This window comes from Melitaea cinxia, chromosome 6 (assembly GCF_905220565.1).
Source record: "Melitaea cinxia chromosome 6, ilMelCinx1.1, whole genome shotgun sequence".
NCBI classification, from domain to species: Eukaryota; Metazoa; Arthropoda; class Insecta; order Lepidoptera; family Nymphalidae; genus Melitaea; species Melitaea cinxia.
The window spans coordinates 3,946,569-3,964,452 of NC_059399.1; the positions used below are offsets into that span (position 1 = coordinate 3,946,569).

At 32.3% G+C, this 17,884-nt stretch overlaps 3 protein-coding genes across 3 annotated transcripts in view; 1 reads left to right on the forward strand and 2 right to left on the reverse strand.

Annotated features, from left to right (window-relative positions):
- The first annotated feature begins 3,291 nt into the window (after nucleotides 1–3,291).
- Nucleotides 3,292–4,553, forward strand: LOC123654205 (DNA polymerase epsilon subunit 4). The gene is made up of 2 exons (XM_045590124.1): nucleotides 3,292–3,713; nucleotides 3,990–4,553. Exons 1-2 carry the CDS (start codon nucleotides 3,408–3,410, stop codon nucleotides 4,131–4,133), a joined length of 450 nt encoding a protein of 149 aa, XP_045446080.1. The 5' UTR covers nucleotides 3,292–3,407; the 3' UTR covers nucleotides 4,134–4,553.
- A 59-nt stretch (nucleotides 4,554–4,612) lies between these two features.
- Nucleotides 4,613–10,996, reverse strand: LOC123654204 (maltase A1-like). Its single transcript, XM_045590123.1, has 11 exons — nucleotides 10,813–10,996; nucleotides 10,267–10,446; nucleotides 9,277–9,437; nucleotides 8,821–8,946; nucleotides 8,489–8,609; nucleotides 7,044–7,375; nucleotides 6,422–6,529; nucleotides 5,859–6,110; nucleotides 5,517–5,614; nucleotides 4,988–5,128; nucleotides 4,613–4,820 (listed from the first exon to the last, which is right to left on the reverse strand). Exons 1-11 carry the CDS (start codon nucleotides 10,949–10,951, stop codon nucleotides 4,688–4,690), a joined length of 1,791 nt encoding a protein of 596 aa, XP_045446079.1. The 5' UTR covers nucleotides 10,952–10,996; the 3' UTR covers nucleotides 4,613–4,687.
- Nucleotides 10,997–15,742: 4,746 nt separating this feature from the next.
- LOC123654203 (5'-3' exoribonuclease 1) overlaps nucleotides 15,743–17,884 on the reverse strand; it is a 34,612-nt gene continuing 32,470 nt past the window's right edge. Inside the window, exons 31-32 of the mRNA XM_045590121.1 lie at nucleotides 17,220–17,316; nucleotides 15,743–16,009 (exon numbers count right to left, since the gene is read on the reverse strand). Coding sequence (XP_045446077.1) covers nucleotides 15,926–16,009; nucleotides 17,220–17,316 — 181 coding nt within the window. The 3' untranslated portion in view covers nucleotides 15,743–15,925. The remainder of the gene's footprint in view (nucleotides 16,010–17,219; nucleotides 17,317–17,884) is intronic.

The following is a 17,884-nucleotide window of genomic DNA, read 5'->3' on the forward strand; positions in this document are numbered from 1 at the left end:
TCGAGGGATACCCTCGATTTCTCTGGGATTCCATCATCAGATCCTGGTTTCCTTATCATGGTACCACACCCGAAATATCTCCTTTCCAACAAAAAATCGCTTTGCCCGATCGCACTTTTCGTAACACTCGCGTCACGTATTCACCAGCTTACTCCAAACGTCAAGCATGCGTTAAGAATTTTTAATTCAAAAATATTAGATACCTACATTTGTGATTAATAACCCCCCCTCCCACACCTAGTGTAACGTCACGTATTTTGCAATTTCATGCCTATATTTAACTATTCGCTTCAGCCTGTAATATTCCACTGCTGGGCATAGCCATCTTTTCCATGTAGGAGAAGGATTAGAGCTCACCACAAGCACAAGCTTTAGTTAAAAGTACCGTAGAAAAAAAGTTGAGAATATCCTCCTTACTTTGTAAACAGTTTAAAATATATAGGTCTAATAACTTGTAATATGACGCTGCGCAATCGTACTTTACAAATAGTCTTTTTTTATTTATTTAAATATTAAATCAATACTAAAGTGACTATAAAACTTTATGATAAATATTTGAATCACTTCAGCCTATCGCATTCCACTGCTGGACATAGGCCTCCACAAGGTCGCGCCAAAAAAGGCGCGAACTCATGTGTTTTGCCCATAGTCACCACGCTGGGCAAGCGGGTTGATGACCGCAGGGCTGGCTTTGTCGCACCGAAGACGCTGCTACCCGTCTTCGGCCTGTGTATTTCAAAGCCAGCATTGGATATTTATGGCCGCCATCGGTCAGCTTTTTAAGTTCCAAGGTAGTAGTGGAACTGTGTTATCCCTTAGTCTCCTTTTACGACACCCACGGGAAGAGTAGAAGAGGAAACGTGAGTATATTATTTACTGCCGTAACCACACACCATAGAAATATTTGAATAACTACGAAAAAAATAAGTTACCAACGACCACAGATCACATAGGTATACCACCTAAAAAATATAATTAAGCATGAACATATTCTGGACTTTATTTTTTATTTTTATTTTATTGTCATCGAGATCGAAAAAATTGTTATTTGGTAATAATAACTTGTTAATTATTTATTGTATAACACTGTTAAGTGTTGTAAAGATTGCGGTAAAAGGTAAAAGCTACTATCTATATTGAAATTTTATATATATATATATATATAAAATATATATATATATATATATATATATAAAATATATATAATATATATATATATATATATATATATATATATATATATATATATATATATATACAGGGTTACAGGAAAAGTCGACCTAGATCCGTTAAGGGCATATAGTACACAACATTTCTGAATGATTTCACTATGGAACCCCCCATCCTAAACTTAACCGTTTTCGAGATATTCGAGTTTTAATTTTTTTTATGAATATGCCCAATTTTTCGGCTATTGAATTAAATATTTTGAATTTTTTTGACTCTTATGATTATTTTTTTGGTTTTTTACATGAAGAATGAGATGCTTAATGACCTTAATGACTAAAATTGCACGTAAGTTAACTAAATAGGTCGTTGTAGACGATCAAAACTTAAGAAAATAAGTACAAATTATAAAAAAATATTTTTCTTTTCTGGATATCTCAAAAAATTATTATGGCTTTTCCTCTGCAGATGTGCTTAAGGACATCTACATTTTATCAGCTATCCAATGAGGTATAACAACCTAGGGTTGTATTTAAACTCATAGAAAAAAACATAGTTGAAAAGGTTCAGGTAGTAAGGTCTAACGGGTCGGCTATTGTCCTTCAAGTTAATCCGGTGCGTGTGAGCGAGACAACTTAAGATGTATGCAGGTGAGAGTGAGAAAAATAATGTGCAAAAACAAGATCTGAATGGTGATACTTATGAAAATTTCTTAAGAGGTGACTTAGGTGACCTTCTAGATGATCTCCCATTAAAATTACTGCGGGACATGTGGTTTCAACATGATGGCTGCCATGCTCATTTCAGAAGAAGCGTTAGGGAATGGTTGGACACTAACTATCCTAACAAATGGATTGGACGAGGTGGGCCTTTACACTGGCCAGCCAGATGTCCCGACCTGACCCCCATGGATTTTTATGTATAGGCACATGAAGAGCCTCGTTTACAGTGAGCCCAACCCCATATCGTCAGTGGAAGTTCTCATAAGACGACATAAGAAGAACATTAACCATTGGTGTAGTGAAAAGTGGACTACGTGAAAGAATGAGAAAATATGTGCGAAATAGAGATGGACACGTGGAACATGAACTTCAAAAACATTAGGTGAATAAATGTTATTTTGAACTGATTTATTGTTTCATTTAGCTTACTACAATCACCAAGGATCTTGTAATGATGATGATGCTGAACTTAAGTCAAATTAATTAAATAAGCGCTATTTATTCTGACTGCCATGTAGCCTTAGAAACCAAGTTTCACCTTTGAGGTTAATAAATACTCTAGAGTGTTATACCTCGTTGGATAGCTGATAAAATGTAGATGTTTTTAAGCACATCTGCAGAGCAAGTGCCATAATAACTTTTTGAGATATCCAGAAAAGAAAAATATTTTTTTATAATTTGTACTTATTTTCTTAAGTTTCGATCGTCTACAACGACCTATTTAGTAAACTTACGTGCAATTTTAGTCATTGAGGTCATTAAGCATCTTATTCTTCATGTAAAAAACCAAAAAAATAATCATAAGAGTCAAAAAAATTCAAAATATTCAGTTCAATAGCCGAAAAATTGGGCATTTTCATAAAAAAAATTAAAACTCGAATATCTCGAAAACGGTTAAGTTTAGGATGGGGGGTTCCATAGTGAAATCATTCAGAAATGGTGTGTACTACACGCCCTTAACGGATCTAGGTCGACTTTTCCTGTAACCCTGTATATATATATATATATATATAGTTACTCCATTTATCACCTTCCTAGTAGGTAAATAAAAATGTAGGAATTTAATATTTACGAACTTAAAAATAGTAATAGTACTTATTTAATCTGAATTACCTACTAATTTCAATCATACATTGGAGCATTTGAGATATAAAAGCATGGTACAATACTAACATATTATGAATAGAATGTCAGTTAATTCTACATATCGAAAAGAGAAAGTAACGCTTTCATTAATAATTGTTTATATCAAAATATGACGACATTCACTCCTTTTGCGCTATATTTTGAAGTCTTTAAATGTATTGAGACTAAAACGCACTTTTTATCTGACTCAAAGATGAAAGATCCCTTTAATTTTTACTATAACCTGTTGCTGTGTTGTCGTACGCCTCTTGTCATTTGTCACTTATGATTGTCATTGTCAACTTGAAGTTAAATGTAGGCGCCAATAAGTGAAATATTATTTTAAAAATCCAATTTTAGTTATAACTTGGTTATAACAATTTTTAAATAGCAATGTCTGAAGAAGATCAGACAGATGTAGATAATACATCTGATTTATTCGAAGACAGCGATGACTTAATTGAAAATGATCTTCAATCTGCAGAGGTTGCTGATTCTGAACAAAGTATCATCCAAGATTCGGAGGTCGTGAATTCTGAAAATTCAATTATCTCAGAGAAAAAGACGCCAACCGTAAATAAAGTAGAAATTGTCCGTTCAACAAAGCTTCCTATTGGGCGAATCAAAAATATTATGAAAATGGATCCAGACGTCAGTGTAGTAAACGCTGAAGCGGTGTTTTTAGTTACAAAAGCAACGGTAATCATCAGTTTATTTGTATTTACAATTTTAATTTGATATTTAATACTACTTTGCTTTTAAATTATAAGAATGTAAAGTTTTTAAACACTAAAATATTATCTTAACATGTTAAATGATATTCTCCTTTATTTCAATATGTTTTTCTCGTTATTAGTCTTAGTATCTAGTAGTAAGAAGTAAAGCGTAATAAAAACAACATTGAACTTATTTTTCCTTTTTTTATATCGAACCATATACAATTAACATATGACTCAGTTTAATAATATCTTACAGGAAATGTTCTTGGAGACAATTGCGAAAGAAACTTACGCGTACACAGTGCAGCACAAAAGAAAAACTATAAATAAGAAAGACCTCGATGTAATAATTAATAAGGTTGATTGCCTTTGCTTTTTGGAAGGTGCTATGGACTTCTGAGATCTGCTACAGATTAACCAATTTATGATTTTCCTTCAACATATTTTGCTTTAGCAACTAAATGTAGTTTCATAAGTATGAATTAGTGTATATAAGAAATTATTTTTTCTAGAAAGTCTATAACTTGCTAAATATTTTCACTAATAATAAAGCTCACATAAGAAATAAAAAACAAAATTCTTTAGAACATAAAACAATAACATCATAAGGTTGACTCTTGTATTTGTAATTTCAAACTTGTGAAAAGTATGTGTTCACTTTAGTCTGTGTGAAGAAAATAGTGACTCATCGCTGTTACTTGGTTTAGCCATGTCCCTATGGCCTATAACTCATATCTGAAGGTTCTAGTTTACTAATCTATAGTTATTATTACTGTAATGTAAAAAATGTACATATAAATAAATAAAATATTTTTTTGCATGTATAAGTTTTATTTCAATAATGAACGAAATTATATAATCTTGAAATAAACTATTATGTAAATTAAAAATACATATAGTTATTTAATAATTTTTATTACAAATACATTGACATTTTCTACTTAAGCGGGAACATTAAATAAATCGCGATAATAAGTATAAGACAATGTACAAGACAAAGTAAGGCTGTAGTTGTCGACAGCCGTTGGATTCTAAAAGAAGGGCACAGTATCCAGATATTGGCACATTGTTCTTTTTCAAAGTGGTGCTGAAAGAAAAGAATCTGGATTAGGCAATAATTAGTTAATTTAGTTAATGATGTTTCTCATTGGCCTATGGTACACCCAACACAGGGTTTCCTTCAACACAGGGTACTACTGATACCCATCAGTGAGAGAGAGATTAAGTGTGAGAGGTTTTATTTTTAAAACATACCCTTTCTCAGTAGTGCAGTTAACTCCAGACGCGACCACTTTCAAATTGTCAGGTAATAAGTGCAGTGACGTAAGATCGAGGTCCTGAGCCTTGCCTGACAAGTTCACAACACCTAGGACTCCAGGGGAATCAGGAAGTAACCTGCAAGTTCACCTTCATTTTAAACCAACACAAACGCGAATATATTTGAAAAAAAAAATGTCATAAAGGTCTGAGTGTGTACAATTATTCTACTATCTTAATAAAAGCTAAGTAAGTTTTTTTAAGAATATTGTAACTAAAAACATAATTTACTAATAAAATAAATAATAAATAAATAAATAAACGCTTCACACTCAACGGTCCCCAGTAGGATTTTCTCCTGTGTTGAGGGTCCAGAAACACAATACACAAGCACAAACGCCCAGCCTACGACGAACGTCTATATAGCCAATACAAACGTCTGTCGCATGCGGGATCGAACCCGCGACCGTCAGCGCAACAGCCAGTGCTGTGACCGCTGCTAAAATACTTTAGTAAGTTCATTAACCTGGTGACGACTAAGATAGATTCAGACAAAGCTCTCGTATCTAAGTCTCCCTCTTTCATGGCGGCGTTTTTTCTGACTTGAACGACGTCTTTATAGAACTGCAAATAATGACAAATTTTCTGTGTACGATCTTATTAGTTATACACCTAACAATACTACAAACTAATATTATTTCTACTAAGTTAGGCTATAAAACATCATGCTTTAGAAATCTATATCTTATCGATACTTATTTGTATTTAAATAAGAGACTAAGAGTGGCAATAAGCTATACTTCTACATAATTCAACAAAAGATTGTTATTCTTTTTCTTATTTGGGCACAGATAAATTCATTTTTTACTTGGTAATGACTCTTGGGATTATTCATCTGCTGCGCCAAGTTCAAAGTATTATAATTTTCGGCGACCGGAAGCCATGTTGCCCCGGTAATGGTAGAAAATCCGGCGTTGGTCGAACTATCCCAATGGTAGGGCGTGCGGCTCGGATCACGTGATTTCTTGTAGTAATTTACAGAATCGTCAGTATTGCACGCTTGGGGATCCTTCGTATCTTCCCAGCTGACGTATCCATCTGTCATGCCGATTTCTTCGCCCTAGAATATTAGTTAATAGTTAAATGACGAGAGCTGTACCAAGAGGTAAATCTAGCAAACGACGCCGACGTCAGCAAATTCAGATCTTTCCACAAGTGCACCACTTTTCGGAATTTGTATTTTATAAAATTAAGTACCTACCGGATGTTCAAGTCATAATTTAAAAAATATCAAAGATAATTTAGGTTTTGATCAAAAATAACTTTGAGAGTCCTTTGAAATTTTATTCGATATTTTTATTGTTTAAGACAGATATATAGAAAAGGTGCGAGTCAAGATTAAAGAGGTTCTATCGATAGAATTGTGATTACCTGATAGGTGATTGCTATACCGGGCAAAATGAGAGCTAGCATGTTCATAGCGTCAACGCGATCGACTCCTAGACGACTGGCCAATCGACTTTGATCGTGATTACCATTCTAAAGAAGAACAATAAAATACAACATCAAACCTTAAAAAAAAACTGATGACATATAAATAATTGAAATGTAGATTAAGTCCGTGTTAAATGGTGACCAAAATATTGGCAGTATTTCTCTGTTGGATTTCCACCAGGAAATGTTTCAAATTGACTTACAGCACAAATTCTTTAAGCCAGCTTAATATAAACAGTAGGTATAATACTAATAATAATACACTTTATCGTACACCAAAAACAGAAATGATACATAGCAAAGAAAGAAAAATATTAACAATATATTTATTAGGTACAAAGGTGGCCTTATTGCTAAAAAGCGATCTCTTCGAGGCAACGAAATAGTCTAGCGTCAGCATAGGTGTGCAAGTTACAACTATTCAAATAATTAAACATATACATACATACATACATACATACTGACATATATACATATATACCCACGTACATGCATACATACATATAAATACATATATATATTATAATTATAATTAATTAATTAAGGTATATGTACTTACGACCCAATTTGCCGTCTTTCCACTAGGCATGGAAGTCATCCATTTATCTATAACAGCTTTGATATCCCGAGCGTTAGAAGAACTACTAATTTCTCCGAGAAAACTGAAATTAAAAGGAATGGACCCGTTTCTGGTTTTAGTGCCGTAGTAGCGGATCATTTTGTTCAAGTCAGTGTAGGCTTCCATCATCATTATTTTGTATTCGCCTTGCTTTGTAATATATTCGTCAAGCAGATCTCTCCAGTCGTAAACAACGTCATACGTCTCATTTAAATCCTGAGTGTAGATGTGGTTGAGGTAATCATAATCGTCTGGTACTGTACCATTTATTCCTAGAGTTAAAACATTTAAAAAAATAAGTATTATATTTTTAAACTATTGGTGTTGAATTAAACTTCGGCTCAACTTAACTTAAAATAATTGTGTTTGCTCACAAACGAAAAAAAACCGACTTCAATTAGATCGACGAGTAGTACAACGTAGATCGACGAAAAAATAGTCAAGTAACTGCGCGCTATCAAAGATTACTCAAAAAGTAGTTATCAGATCTCAATAAAATTTATATGTGACCACATGACAAACATCAGCTTTCGATTAAATTAAAAATTATTAAAATCGGTACACCCAGTAAAAAGTTATTGCGGATTTTCAAGAAGTACCCTCGATTTCTCTGGGATCCCATCATCAGATCCTGGTTTCCTTATCATGGTACCAAACTAGGGATATCCCCTTTTCAACAAAAAAAGAATTATCAAAATCGGTACACCCAGTAAAAAGTTATTGCTGATTTTCAAGAATTTCCATCAATTTCTCTGGGATCCCATCATCAGATCCTGGTTTCCTTATCATGGTACTAAACTTGGAATATCTCCTTTCCAACAAAAAAAGAATTTTTAAAAATCGGTACATCCAGTAGAAAGTTATGTGGTATAATACAACGTAGGTCGACGAAAAAAGCGTCAAGTAAAAACGCATTATTAGATATAGCTCGAAAAGTAGTTGTTAGATCTCAAATAAATTTAAATGGGACCAATTGGCACACACCACCTTTCGATTAAAAGAAAATTTGTCGAAATCGCTCCACCCAGTCAAAAGTTCTGATGTAACATACATAAAAAAAAAAAATACAGTCGAATTGAGAACCTCCTCCTTTTTTGGAAGTCAGTTAAAAAGAAACAGCAATAAAATATATGTAGCTATAATAATTGCCAACAAAAGATAGATTACCTACATTCATTTGAAGTAATTTATACAGATTTAACATTAAAAGTCAGTTAATTTTATGTGTCGTTAGCAATCTTTGTTTACATTACAAACGTGAAACGATTTTGTTTGTTTGCTTTAATTGTAAATTTAAGTTGATTTAGTTACATTATTTAACTATTTTACATTATAAATCCCCCTGTTTGCTTCGGAAATAAATAAATAAATATATCGGGAACAACCTGAGAGAGGTTCGTCAGGATAGCGTCCTCCGTAATTTGCTGGATCAACTTCATACAATCTGTTGATAGCGTCCACTCGGAAACCAGACACTCCTAAATCTAACCAGAAACGTAGCACATCCTAAAATTTTTACATCATTATAATTCTTGTTTGAGTCTTGTAGCTTAAGTACTCTGGAACTTTTAAAGCGGTATTCACAGAAAGTGTGCTAAAGTTAAACGGATACGGAAGAATAAAGTAATCCATATTTATTTAAGAAAATTCTTGCAATTTCACACATTTTTGGTTTTGTTTAAAATTTTAAAATCAATATGGATCGAATGCAAAATACCTTCATTTCTTGTTGAACTTTGTTGTTGCGGTAGTTGAGGTCTGGCTGACCGATGACGAACTGATGCAAGTAATACTGTCCCCGTGCGTTGTTGAATTCCCAGGCGCTTTTACGAAATTGACTGACCTTTATTAATACCAAAATATTAAAAAAATATCATACGAATGTTATTTCTAAGTATTTGATATGAAAATTGTATTTCTTTCGGAGTACGACTATTAAAATTACTTATTGAAGTAAAACTTCTTTATGGACACTTGATTTGGGGAGTAAGCTGGTGAATGCGTGACGAGAGCGTTATGAAAAATCTAATCGGGCGAGGCGAGCGGAAGTTGAGAGGGAGATATAAGTTAGTGAAGAAGATAGGAAGAGAGAGTTACGTTTTGTAAGTTGTACTTCAGTCGTGTGGTCTAAAGCACACTCGTTTTATTAATTATTTTTTAGATAGTACTCTACCCAATTATTAGGGGGTTTGAGGTCGCCAGTTGCCGTGTCTTTAACACCATCAGCCCACACGTAATAGTCCTCATAGCCAGATTCTCTGTTCGCGGATTTGATGAACCAATCACTCTCATTGCTTGTGTGGTTGGGGACGTAATCAAGTACAACGCGAATACCTATAAAAATAATTTTAAAAGGCTGAATTTCGTCAGTCTTAGTAATAACTTTTTTTTATTTGTAACTAGTAGCATCGTTATTTCATCTAGGCTGTATAAAATAAATAATTTATGATGATTTTTTGTTATTGACTTTAAATTAATACAATTTTTTTTAAATAATATTAGGTTTTGAATAAAAGGAATAACGGATAAAGATGTAAGTACGCATATGTAGATCAAAACATGCGTGTAACTTTTAATAGTTTATTAACTTACAATTAATTACAACTGTTAAGATAGTTATGTTAGAAACGTCTTTCGCTGAATTTTTATATAATCGAAACTTTAGTGTTAGCTTGTTTTCTATAATTTTATATGAAGACTGAGTAATTTTCGATGCTACGGAGTGTGAAGGTTGCCCGAGAAGAACAAATCATACAAGTTGATTGCGGATAATCGACCACAAAAACTGTCAGTGTGCAATTTTAACTATGATGATTAAAATAGCTAAATAGTTGGAAATATTTTTACACTATACAAAAGGAAAAAAAAGCATTTAAGTTAATGGGTATAATAATGTTTTTTTGGACAACAGGCAGCATTCGTTTTATTGCTACTTTTCCTCTTGATTAGACAATTACCGTAAAACAGTATTACTAAGTATTTTTAAATAATAAATATTTCAATTTATTAGATTTTTTTTTTTAATTTCATAAACTTTTTGAAAATTTAAATAAACAACATATTTAAATTTTATTTAAAATATGGTTCTCAAATCTAAAAAGCAAATTAGAAGTTTTACTTTGTCATTACATACCTATTACTATTTCTTGTGTAAATTACTCACCTAATTTCTTCGCCTCACTTAGTAATCTTTTGAAATCATCCATAGTTCCGTACTCAGGAGAGATTTTCCGGTAGTCCGTGATGTCATAACCAAAATCGTACATTGGAGACAGGTAGATTGGGGATAGCCATACGGCATCAATGCCAGTTTCCTTGAGATACGGAAGTTTTTCAGTTATGCCTAAAAAGTAATAGGACTTGGAAATTATTATAAGCAGTAGTACAGTACCTGGTATTAGTATGTAATAAAAATGTGTTAAAACAATTTTTTATGTTTAGGCATTTATTATAGCTTCTGAAAATAATAAAACTGACTTTTTGTGAGCAACAAAATTATAACCTACTTATGAATAGAAAGTTGAGTTAAGTTAGAAATCTACTTAAGTATACATTCCGCCTTTTTAACTTACAATTTCACTTCTAGCCATTCAAGGTTTGTGAGTAATAAAACTTACCTGAATAGTTTTTTTTTCTATTTTTATTTATTATATACTACCTCATGTTTGCATAATTTTAAATATATACTCTAATATAATATATAACTAACCATTAAGATCGCCGATACCATCACCATTGCTGTCTTTGAATGATCGCGGGTAAATTTGGTAGATAAGAGCGGTTTTCCACCAATCCAAATTCGAAGCGGATACAAAAACCCCAAAAAAGAGTACGATCGCGACACGCATTGCAGGTAGGATCCTAGCACGTGTTAATCTTACTACCGACCGAACCACAATGCGTATTCAACGCTAAATACTTCCTATATAGAAATAGGCGAAGTACCTACTCTTTGATGACAATGATCTAACGTTTCAAGTGTTTGGTTTTGAAAATTAATGTTATCGCGACTCTTATAGATATTATACTTATATTATAGTATTTTCCTTAATTGTATAATCGTTTACATCTTAACATGAGTGGGATGTTTATTTTAAATATGGCCTTGATACAGTTTACATACATATACGTTACATACATATATATGTTTCAAAAATTACGTAATTGAAAGTAGATATTTTCTATCTGCCTACTTTGTATTGTATGTCAACTCTTAATTAGTCAATTGGATTAACCTAACAAATTTAATTAGAGTTATTGCAAATACACAGAATATCACTAGTAGGTATGAATTAATTAAAAAAAAAAAAAAAAACATTTAACGATGTCACAAAATGAAGAAACATTATTGTAGATAATTTACTTGAAAGTTAGAGTAAGCGTTAAAAAAATCATTTCATGTGTGGACATGAGTTTGACGTACTTTGCTTTGAACGCAGTTGAAGCGTTGATACTAATACAACAATTACGCCGTTGTGCCTCAAATATATGTAACGGTCTTGCCTCTAGAAAACATACAGCTGTGTTTATGAAGATGCAGAATATACTTACACAGCAGTTTCATTTGAGAAATACTAGATGGAGTCAGTATTGCACCGGCTACAGGCAATTCTTTGTCACTTTTGAACTTCACACACACACATGCTAATTCTGTGGGCTCGTCGGTTACATTCGTTCTCTCGTCGGTAGTTTCATTTCTGATCCTATCTTTGAGAGATATCCCAAGCATAGCCCGTTCCACTGCACCTTGAGCGACTTTAAGTTTGTGGACTACTCCCTTCGTCAGTGTCCACGTCTCGGCTGCGTATGTTAACACAGGCAGGACGCATTGCTCGAAGACTTTTGTCTTCAAGCATTGCGGAATCTTCGCAGCGAAGACTCGACGAAGCCTGCCAAAAGCCGCGCAGCCCAACCGAATCCTCCTATCAGCTTCCTTCTAGAAAATGGTTTCGGCCTAGTTGAATGGTTTATGTATTTCTTATCAGACTTGTTAAAAACACTGAAACACGATGTTAACTTATTATAAATGCCGAAATACACAGCAAAAAAGGTATATTGAATCTTTTTTTTAGCCAAGAATAACGAAATTCACAGTACCTTTCAACTTTGTTTTTGTGGATAAGCAGCTCTGACTCTTATGCACGATTTTGTATATTACCTCTAGATAGAAAGAGACGCCGCGTTGGCGCAACGGTTACAACCATGGATTGTACCCGTTGCGCTGGCGGTTGCGGGTTCGATCCCCGTACATGACAAACATTTGTATTGGCCATACAGGTGTTTGCCGTGGTCTGGGTATTTGTGCAATCCTTGTGGGTCTCCCCACCGTGCCTCGGAGAGCACGTTAAGCCGTCGGTCCCGGTTGCTATCAAGTACACCTGATAGCGATCGTTACTAATAGTAGGGAATATATCCGACAACCCGCATTGGAGCAGCGTGGTGGATTAAGCTCTGATCCTTCTCCTACATGGGGAAAGAGGCCTATGCCCAGTAGTGGGATATTACAGGCTGAAGCAAAAGTGCCAAAGAACATGGGAATAAATACACATTAAATAATACTCAAAGGGTTGGGAAATTTATTTTATTAAGTAATAATTCGATTAAAAATTGTTTTTACAAAATAATTTTTCATCGCCCAAGATAAAACACTCCTAATTTTTAAAATAAACAGCAATAAGCTTGCGATCCATTTTCCGAATTATTGAGAACAAAATAATGAAAATAATAATAACTTCGTTTCGAGCAAATCACACATACAGTAAATATTATGAATTTGTTGTCGTCAAACGCATAAAAAAATAAATGTACACAATAATCTCAATAAGAAAACTTACAACCTTACAAAATGTTACAATCTGATTTATATATTTTCGTGTCAATATAGATCACAATTCCTTTATAATATTATTATGATAAGTTACATCTCTTAATTGTAACTTGTTAAGGTAGACATTTATAAAAAAAAAATGTTCGATAGTTGTAAAATATCAGATTTGAAAACCATAATTTTTGTCTTATGTAACATTATTTACTTTGAATTGTCTTTAGACAAATATGAAGATTTACAAAGCAATCATATTGAAATGTTGTAAGTCCTGACTGAATATTTAATATCAACATTCAAACAAAAATAAAACGGATTAAAACAACTACTGTAAAGTTATTACCCACGTCATTAAGCTTACGTTTAACTTCAGCTAATTTATTATTGCAAAAAGATAAAATTACAAATTCTGTCAAAATGATAAAGGCGAATTTATATTTGATTGTCGTGTCGTGTCATGACGTGATGGGTAGCGTTTACATTATTATGTCGTGTTCTGACGCATCAGAATGATATCTTGAATCAATACAGCTGCAGCTCTAGAAAAGGTCAAACGTTTGAAATGTTCTATGAGTCATCGGATTCTGATTCAGATTTTGAAGAAGATATTCAATTTTTAATGCTCGCAACTCTTTTAAAAAAGAAAGGAAGAGAAGGAGATTTTGGTATTATCCAATCAATAGACAAATATATTATATATTATATTGTTTATGTTTTATATTATAAATAACATTATATTGTCGTACAATATCAATTAAATCATCCATTTTTAAGTGCTAAATAAACTGTTATTTTACAATTGACGTAAATAAACAAGCGACGCTGATGCGTCATAACACAACACTGTTCACATTAATCTGACGAATCGGGATCGGTTCTGATGCGACACATCAGAAGCCATCACCACACATGATACAACACATAAATGTATTCGTTGTCATATAAGATGTATGATACCGATTCTGTTCTGATGCGATACGACACGACACGACAGTCAAATATAAATCCGCCTTTACCTATTTCAATACATTAGAAATTCTAGATGCCTCATGATTCGTAATTTAACTTAATTATTAATCTGATCACATTTTTTAAGTACTTAGAATAAGCAAATACACTTTTTTTTTCATTAATTCAGTAATTTTTGTTGTAGTAATTACTTTTATATAATTCGGTACTGGATAACTTTCACTTCTCTTAGTATTGAGAGTTTGTACTTTGAATCAGACCTCTCAAACTTTATTGTAATGTTTAAAAATTGAAAAAGAAAACATCGTTATTTTTAGACGAATAAAAACCAACTACACCTAATTAAAGCGTATATTATACTGTAGAAAAATTTGTACCGGCGTACGTTTCGTACTTGAACATAATTCTAAGAAATGTCACAGAAAAGTTGGTCGAAAATAGTACACAATCTACAAAAATAGTTCGCTAACATGCATTATGTACTAAACAGTTATTTATATGTAATACATGGAATGGACACCGATTTACGTTACTTACTTTCGAAATTATTCCTAATACACGTAGACATTGTAGACTGATAATTATAAGGCTATCCCTTATTATGTATGTATTATATTATTATGTATGTGTATTTTATTTATTATGAGGATCTTTTGTATATTATTTTTATGTTGTGGGTATATGTTTAATCATTACATTCAGATCGGAGTAATTACTATATGTGAACGACAGTTATTTCCAAAGACAGAAAATACTCATAACGAAAGACACATCCAGATTTACTTATAAAATGTTCAATACGATATTTATTATGTTAAATACAAGTCGTTTACATTACTTTTTACATTACAGTATAAAGATAGGAACACATTTTATAATATGGTAGGCACCTTTTATAAATAGAACCCAAAGGAAACAAAAATCTACCCTCATTGGCTCTTTTAAGATCAAATTTATTTTTTTATACAGTAATAAAAGTTATTACTTAGTAAGCTATTTCGTTGTTAACTAAATATTTTAAAATATATTACAAAAATAAATAATCAGTAACAAGGAACTCAGATTATAATTACATTCACACAGCATCTAAAAGATTTCATCACTTTTTTAATATTTACAAAATTTACAATTAGTCTTGAACGATTTTATTATGAAAGAAATATAACATCAAATATTCTAGATATGAAAATTAGCAAAATTTACGTAAATCTAACATTGAGATACTAGTAAATAAGTTTTAGGTAATAATTTTTAATAAATTTCATATCTGAACTGGTGATTCAATTCAACTATGTATATACATATAATCCAAATTCACTACCTACTTATACCGAAGAAGAATAAAAGAGGAAAATATTGAAAAAAAATTTTATCGCAAACAACAAGAAACAATGAATCAAAAAGGATTTTAATATACTGATAATATGACAAAAAATGTTACTTAAACTCCAAAAAATTAACCCTTTAACCGCGTCTGGTGTAATAATACTTTAAAGCTTACACTTTATCAATCAAGACAGGCGTATTTTTGCATCGAACTTAAAACGCTGCCACATGTATATGACAATAGTTAACCGTACGTAAAACATTTATAATGTAATAAATAATACGCCCATCTTATTGAAATAGTACATCAGGAAATCACATTACACCTCGTATAGAATAATTGAATTATGTTTAAGAAGAGACACTGATCCAGCATATGAAAGGTTAATTAATTTAGTCAGTTTCATTTACATGTTACATAAGACCTGAAGTGGAGAAGCGTGGTTAGCTCCGACCCTTCTCCTGTGTAGAGAGAGACCTATGCCCAGCAGTGGGATTGGCAGTATCAATAACATTTATGTACTTTTATCAAGGAAATTTATAATGATTCAATAAAAACAGTATTGAGCCCTTTAAGGAAAACCCTATCCATCCTGTATGTTATGTAGATTCTTGTATACATATATTTATTTTTGTTGTACAATTCATTTAAAATCTTAATTAAATGTAAAAAAAAAATATTTGACAACATTAATTCCAGTACTTAGTCCATCTGGAAGGGTAGATTTGCTGCTATTCTTGTTTTCTTTTTCTTCTGTGGCTTCGATACAGCTTGTTGTTGGGTCACCTTGAAAAATTAAAGAATAAGTTTTAATTGGAAAAATAAATCAAGATCATAATGAAAAATAGCTTTATTCAAACAAGCTTAAAAAACTTTCTATTTCAAATCATTTTAGAAATTAAAATTTTAATTATTTGTAAAAGTGTAGCTCCGGTTCGGAATGCGGATTCTGCAGAGAAGAACCGGCAAGCAACGCAGCAGTTACTCTTTTTTAAAAAACTAGCATTCTGCATTCCTTCTCTATGTAAACTATAAGTGTGCGAAATTTCACACTCCTCCCTCCGCGCAATTTTCGTAAAAACGGGTACAAGGTTTTTGCTTCTAATAGTAACTCTGCACTGAATAATAGCTTTCGCTATTAATTTCATTTTAATACAAACTTTAAATTTAATCTTAGACAATTTCAATATTGTTTATGGGATTTTATTATACATGCGTATACTATCATCCAAAGAGGAGGACGTAATATTCATTTAAAATGATCAAAATTAATGAATGTCTATGACTTTTAAAGAACTTTTTTAAACTGTGTTCGTTCGTAAATTGATAACTAGTAGAAGTATCAAGCCTATACTAAGTTGAAATAAGTTCAATAAATTTATTATTTTATACATATATATATTTAATAATCAATTTTATCGAGGCATATATTTGATTTGACTAGCCCGTTGGCGCAGTTTGTAGTGACCCTGCTTTCTGCTCCGAGGGTTGTGGGTTCGATTTCCACCCCGAGTCTGGGTGTAGTAGCATATATATTTATTTATATACTAGCTGACCCCACAAACGCTGTTTTGCCATATATGTTATTAACCCCTTAAACCCCCTCCCTTATAACTGAAGGGTATGAGAAATAGATGTTGGCCGATTCTCAGACCTACCCGATACGCACACAAAATTTCATAAAAATTGGTCCAGCCGTTTCGGAGGAGTATGGTTACTAAAATTGTGACACAAGAATTTTATGTATAAGAATATATGTATTATTTCTATGTATATTTACAAAAAAAAAAAATAGTTATAACAGTCGGTTGGTACCTGTAACACAAGCAATAAGTTGCTTAAGATGGGAACAGACGACCGTTGTGTACGTAATAAGATATTAAAATTTATAATTAAAACAAAATATATAAGTGAGAGAGTCCAGCTCTACACAGTAAGGCGAAAAAAAAAAAAATGTAAATGTATAGTGTTAGTAAGTGTAATGTTATTGACTCACCAGCAGCGGTGCGGGCGGTGCGCTTGTTTGTTCGGCGGACGGGACTTTATTCTCGGCGTTTTTCCTCTCCGGGGCCTCGCTTCCGTGTTGAACTCGTCTGATGATAATACTATATTCACCATGTGCGATAAAAAAAGAAATAACAAAAAATAAATAAAAAGAAATAAAAGGGCTTGGATAAAAGAAAACTATTGAAAAATATAATATTATATGGGAAAACTAAAAATAAAAAAAATAATAATATATAGTTATAAAATAATTGTGTTTACTCGCAAACGAAAAAAAAAACCGACTTCAATTACATCGACGAGTAATACAACGTAGATCGACGAAAAACTAGTCAAGTAACTACGCGTTATCAAAGATTACTCAAAAAGTAGTTATAAGATCTCAATAAAATTTATATGTGACCACATGACAAACATCAGCTTTCGATTAAATTAAAAATTATTAAAATCGGTACACCCAGTAAAAAGTTATTGCGGATTTTCAAGAGTTTCCCTCGATTTCTCTGGGATCCCATCATCAGATCCTAGTTTCCTTATCATGGTACTAAACTAGGAATATTTTCTTTCCAACAAAAAAAGAATTACCAAAATTGGTACACCCAGTAAAAAGTTATTGCAGATTTTCAAGAGTTTCCCTCGATTTTTCTGGGATCCCAT

Excerpts from the sequence above, each read along its gene's own strand:
- LOC123654205 (XM_045590124.1), top strand. The coding sequence starts at position 3,408 with ATGTCTGAAGAAGATCAGACAGATGTAGATAATACATCTGATTTATTC. Across the intron at positions 3,714-3,989 it reads TTTTAGTTACAAAAGCAACG|GAAATGTTCTTGGAGACAAT; the intron begins GTAATCATCAGT and ends AATATCTTACAG.
- LOC123654204 (XM_045590123.1), bottom strand. The coding sequence starts at position 10,951 with ATGCGTGTCGCGATCGTACTCTTTTTTGGGGTTTTTGTATCCGCTTCG. Across the intron at positions 6,111-6,421 it reads GTATAGCAATCACCTATCAG|GGCGAAGAAATCGGCATGAC; the intron begins GTAATCACAATT and ends CTAATATTCTAG. Across the intron at positions 5,129-5,516 it reads TCTATCTTAGTCGTCACCAG|GTTACTTCCTGATTCCCCTG; the intron begins GTTAATGAACTT and ends GTGAACTTGCAG.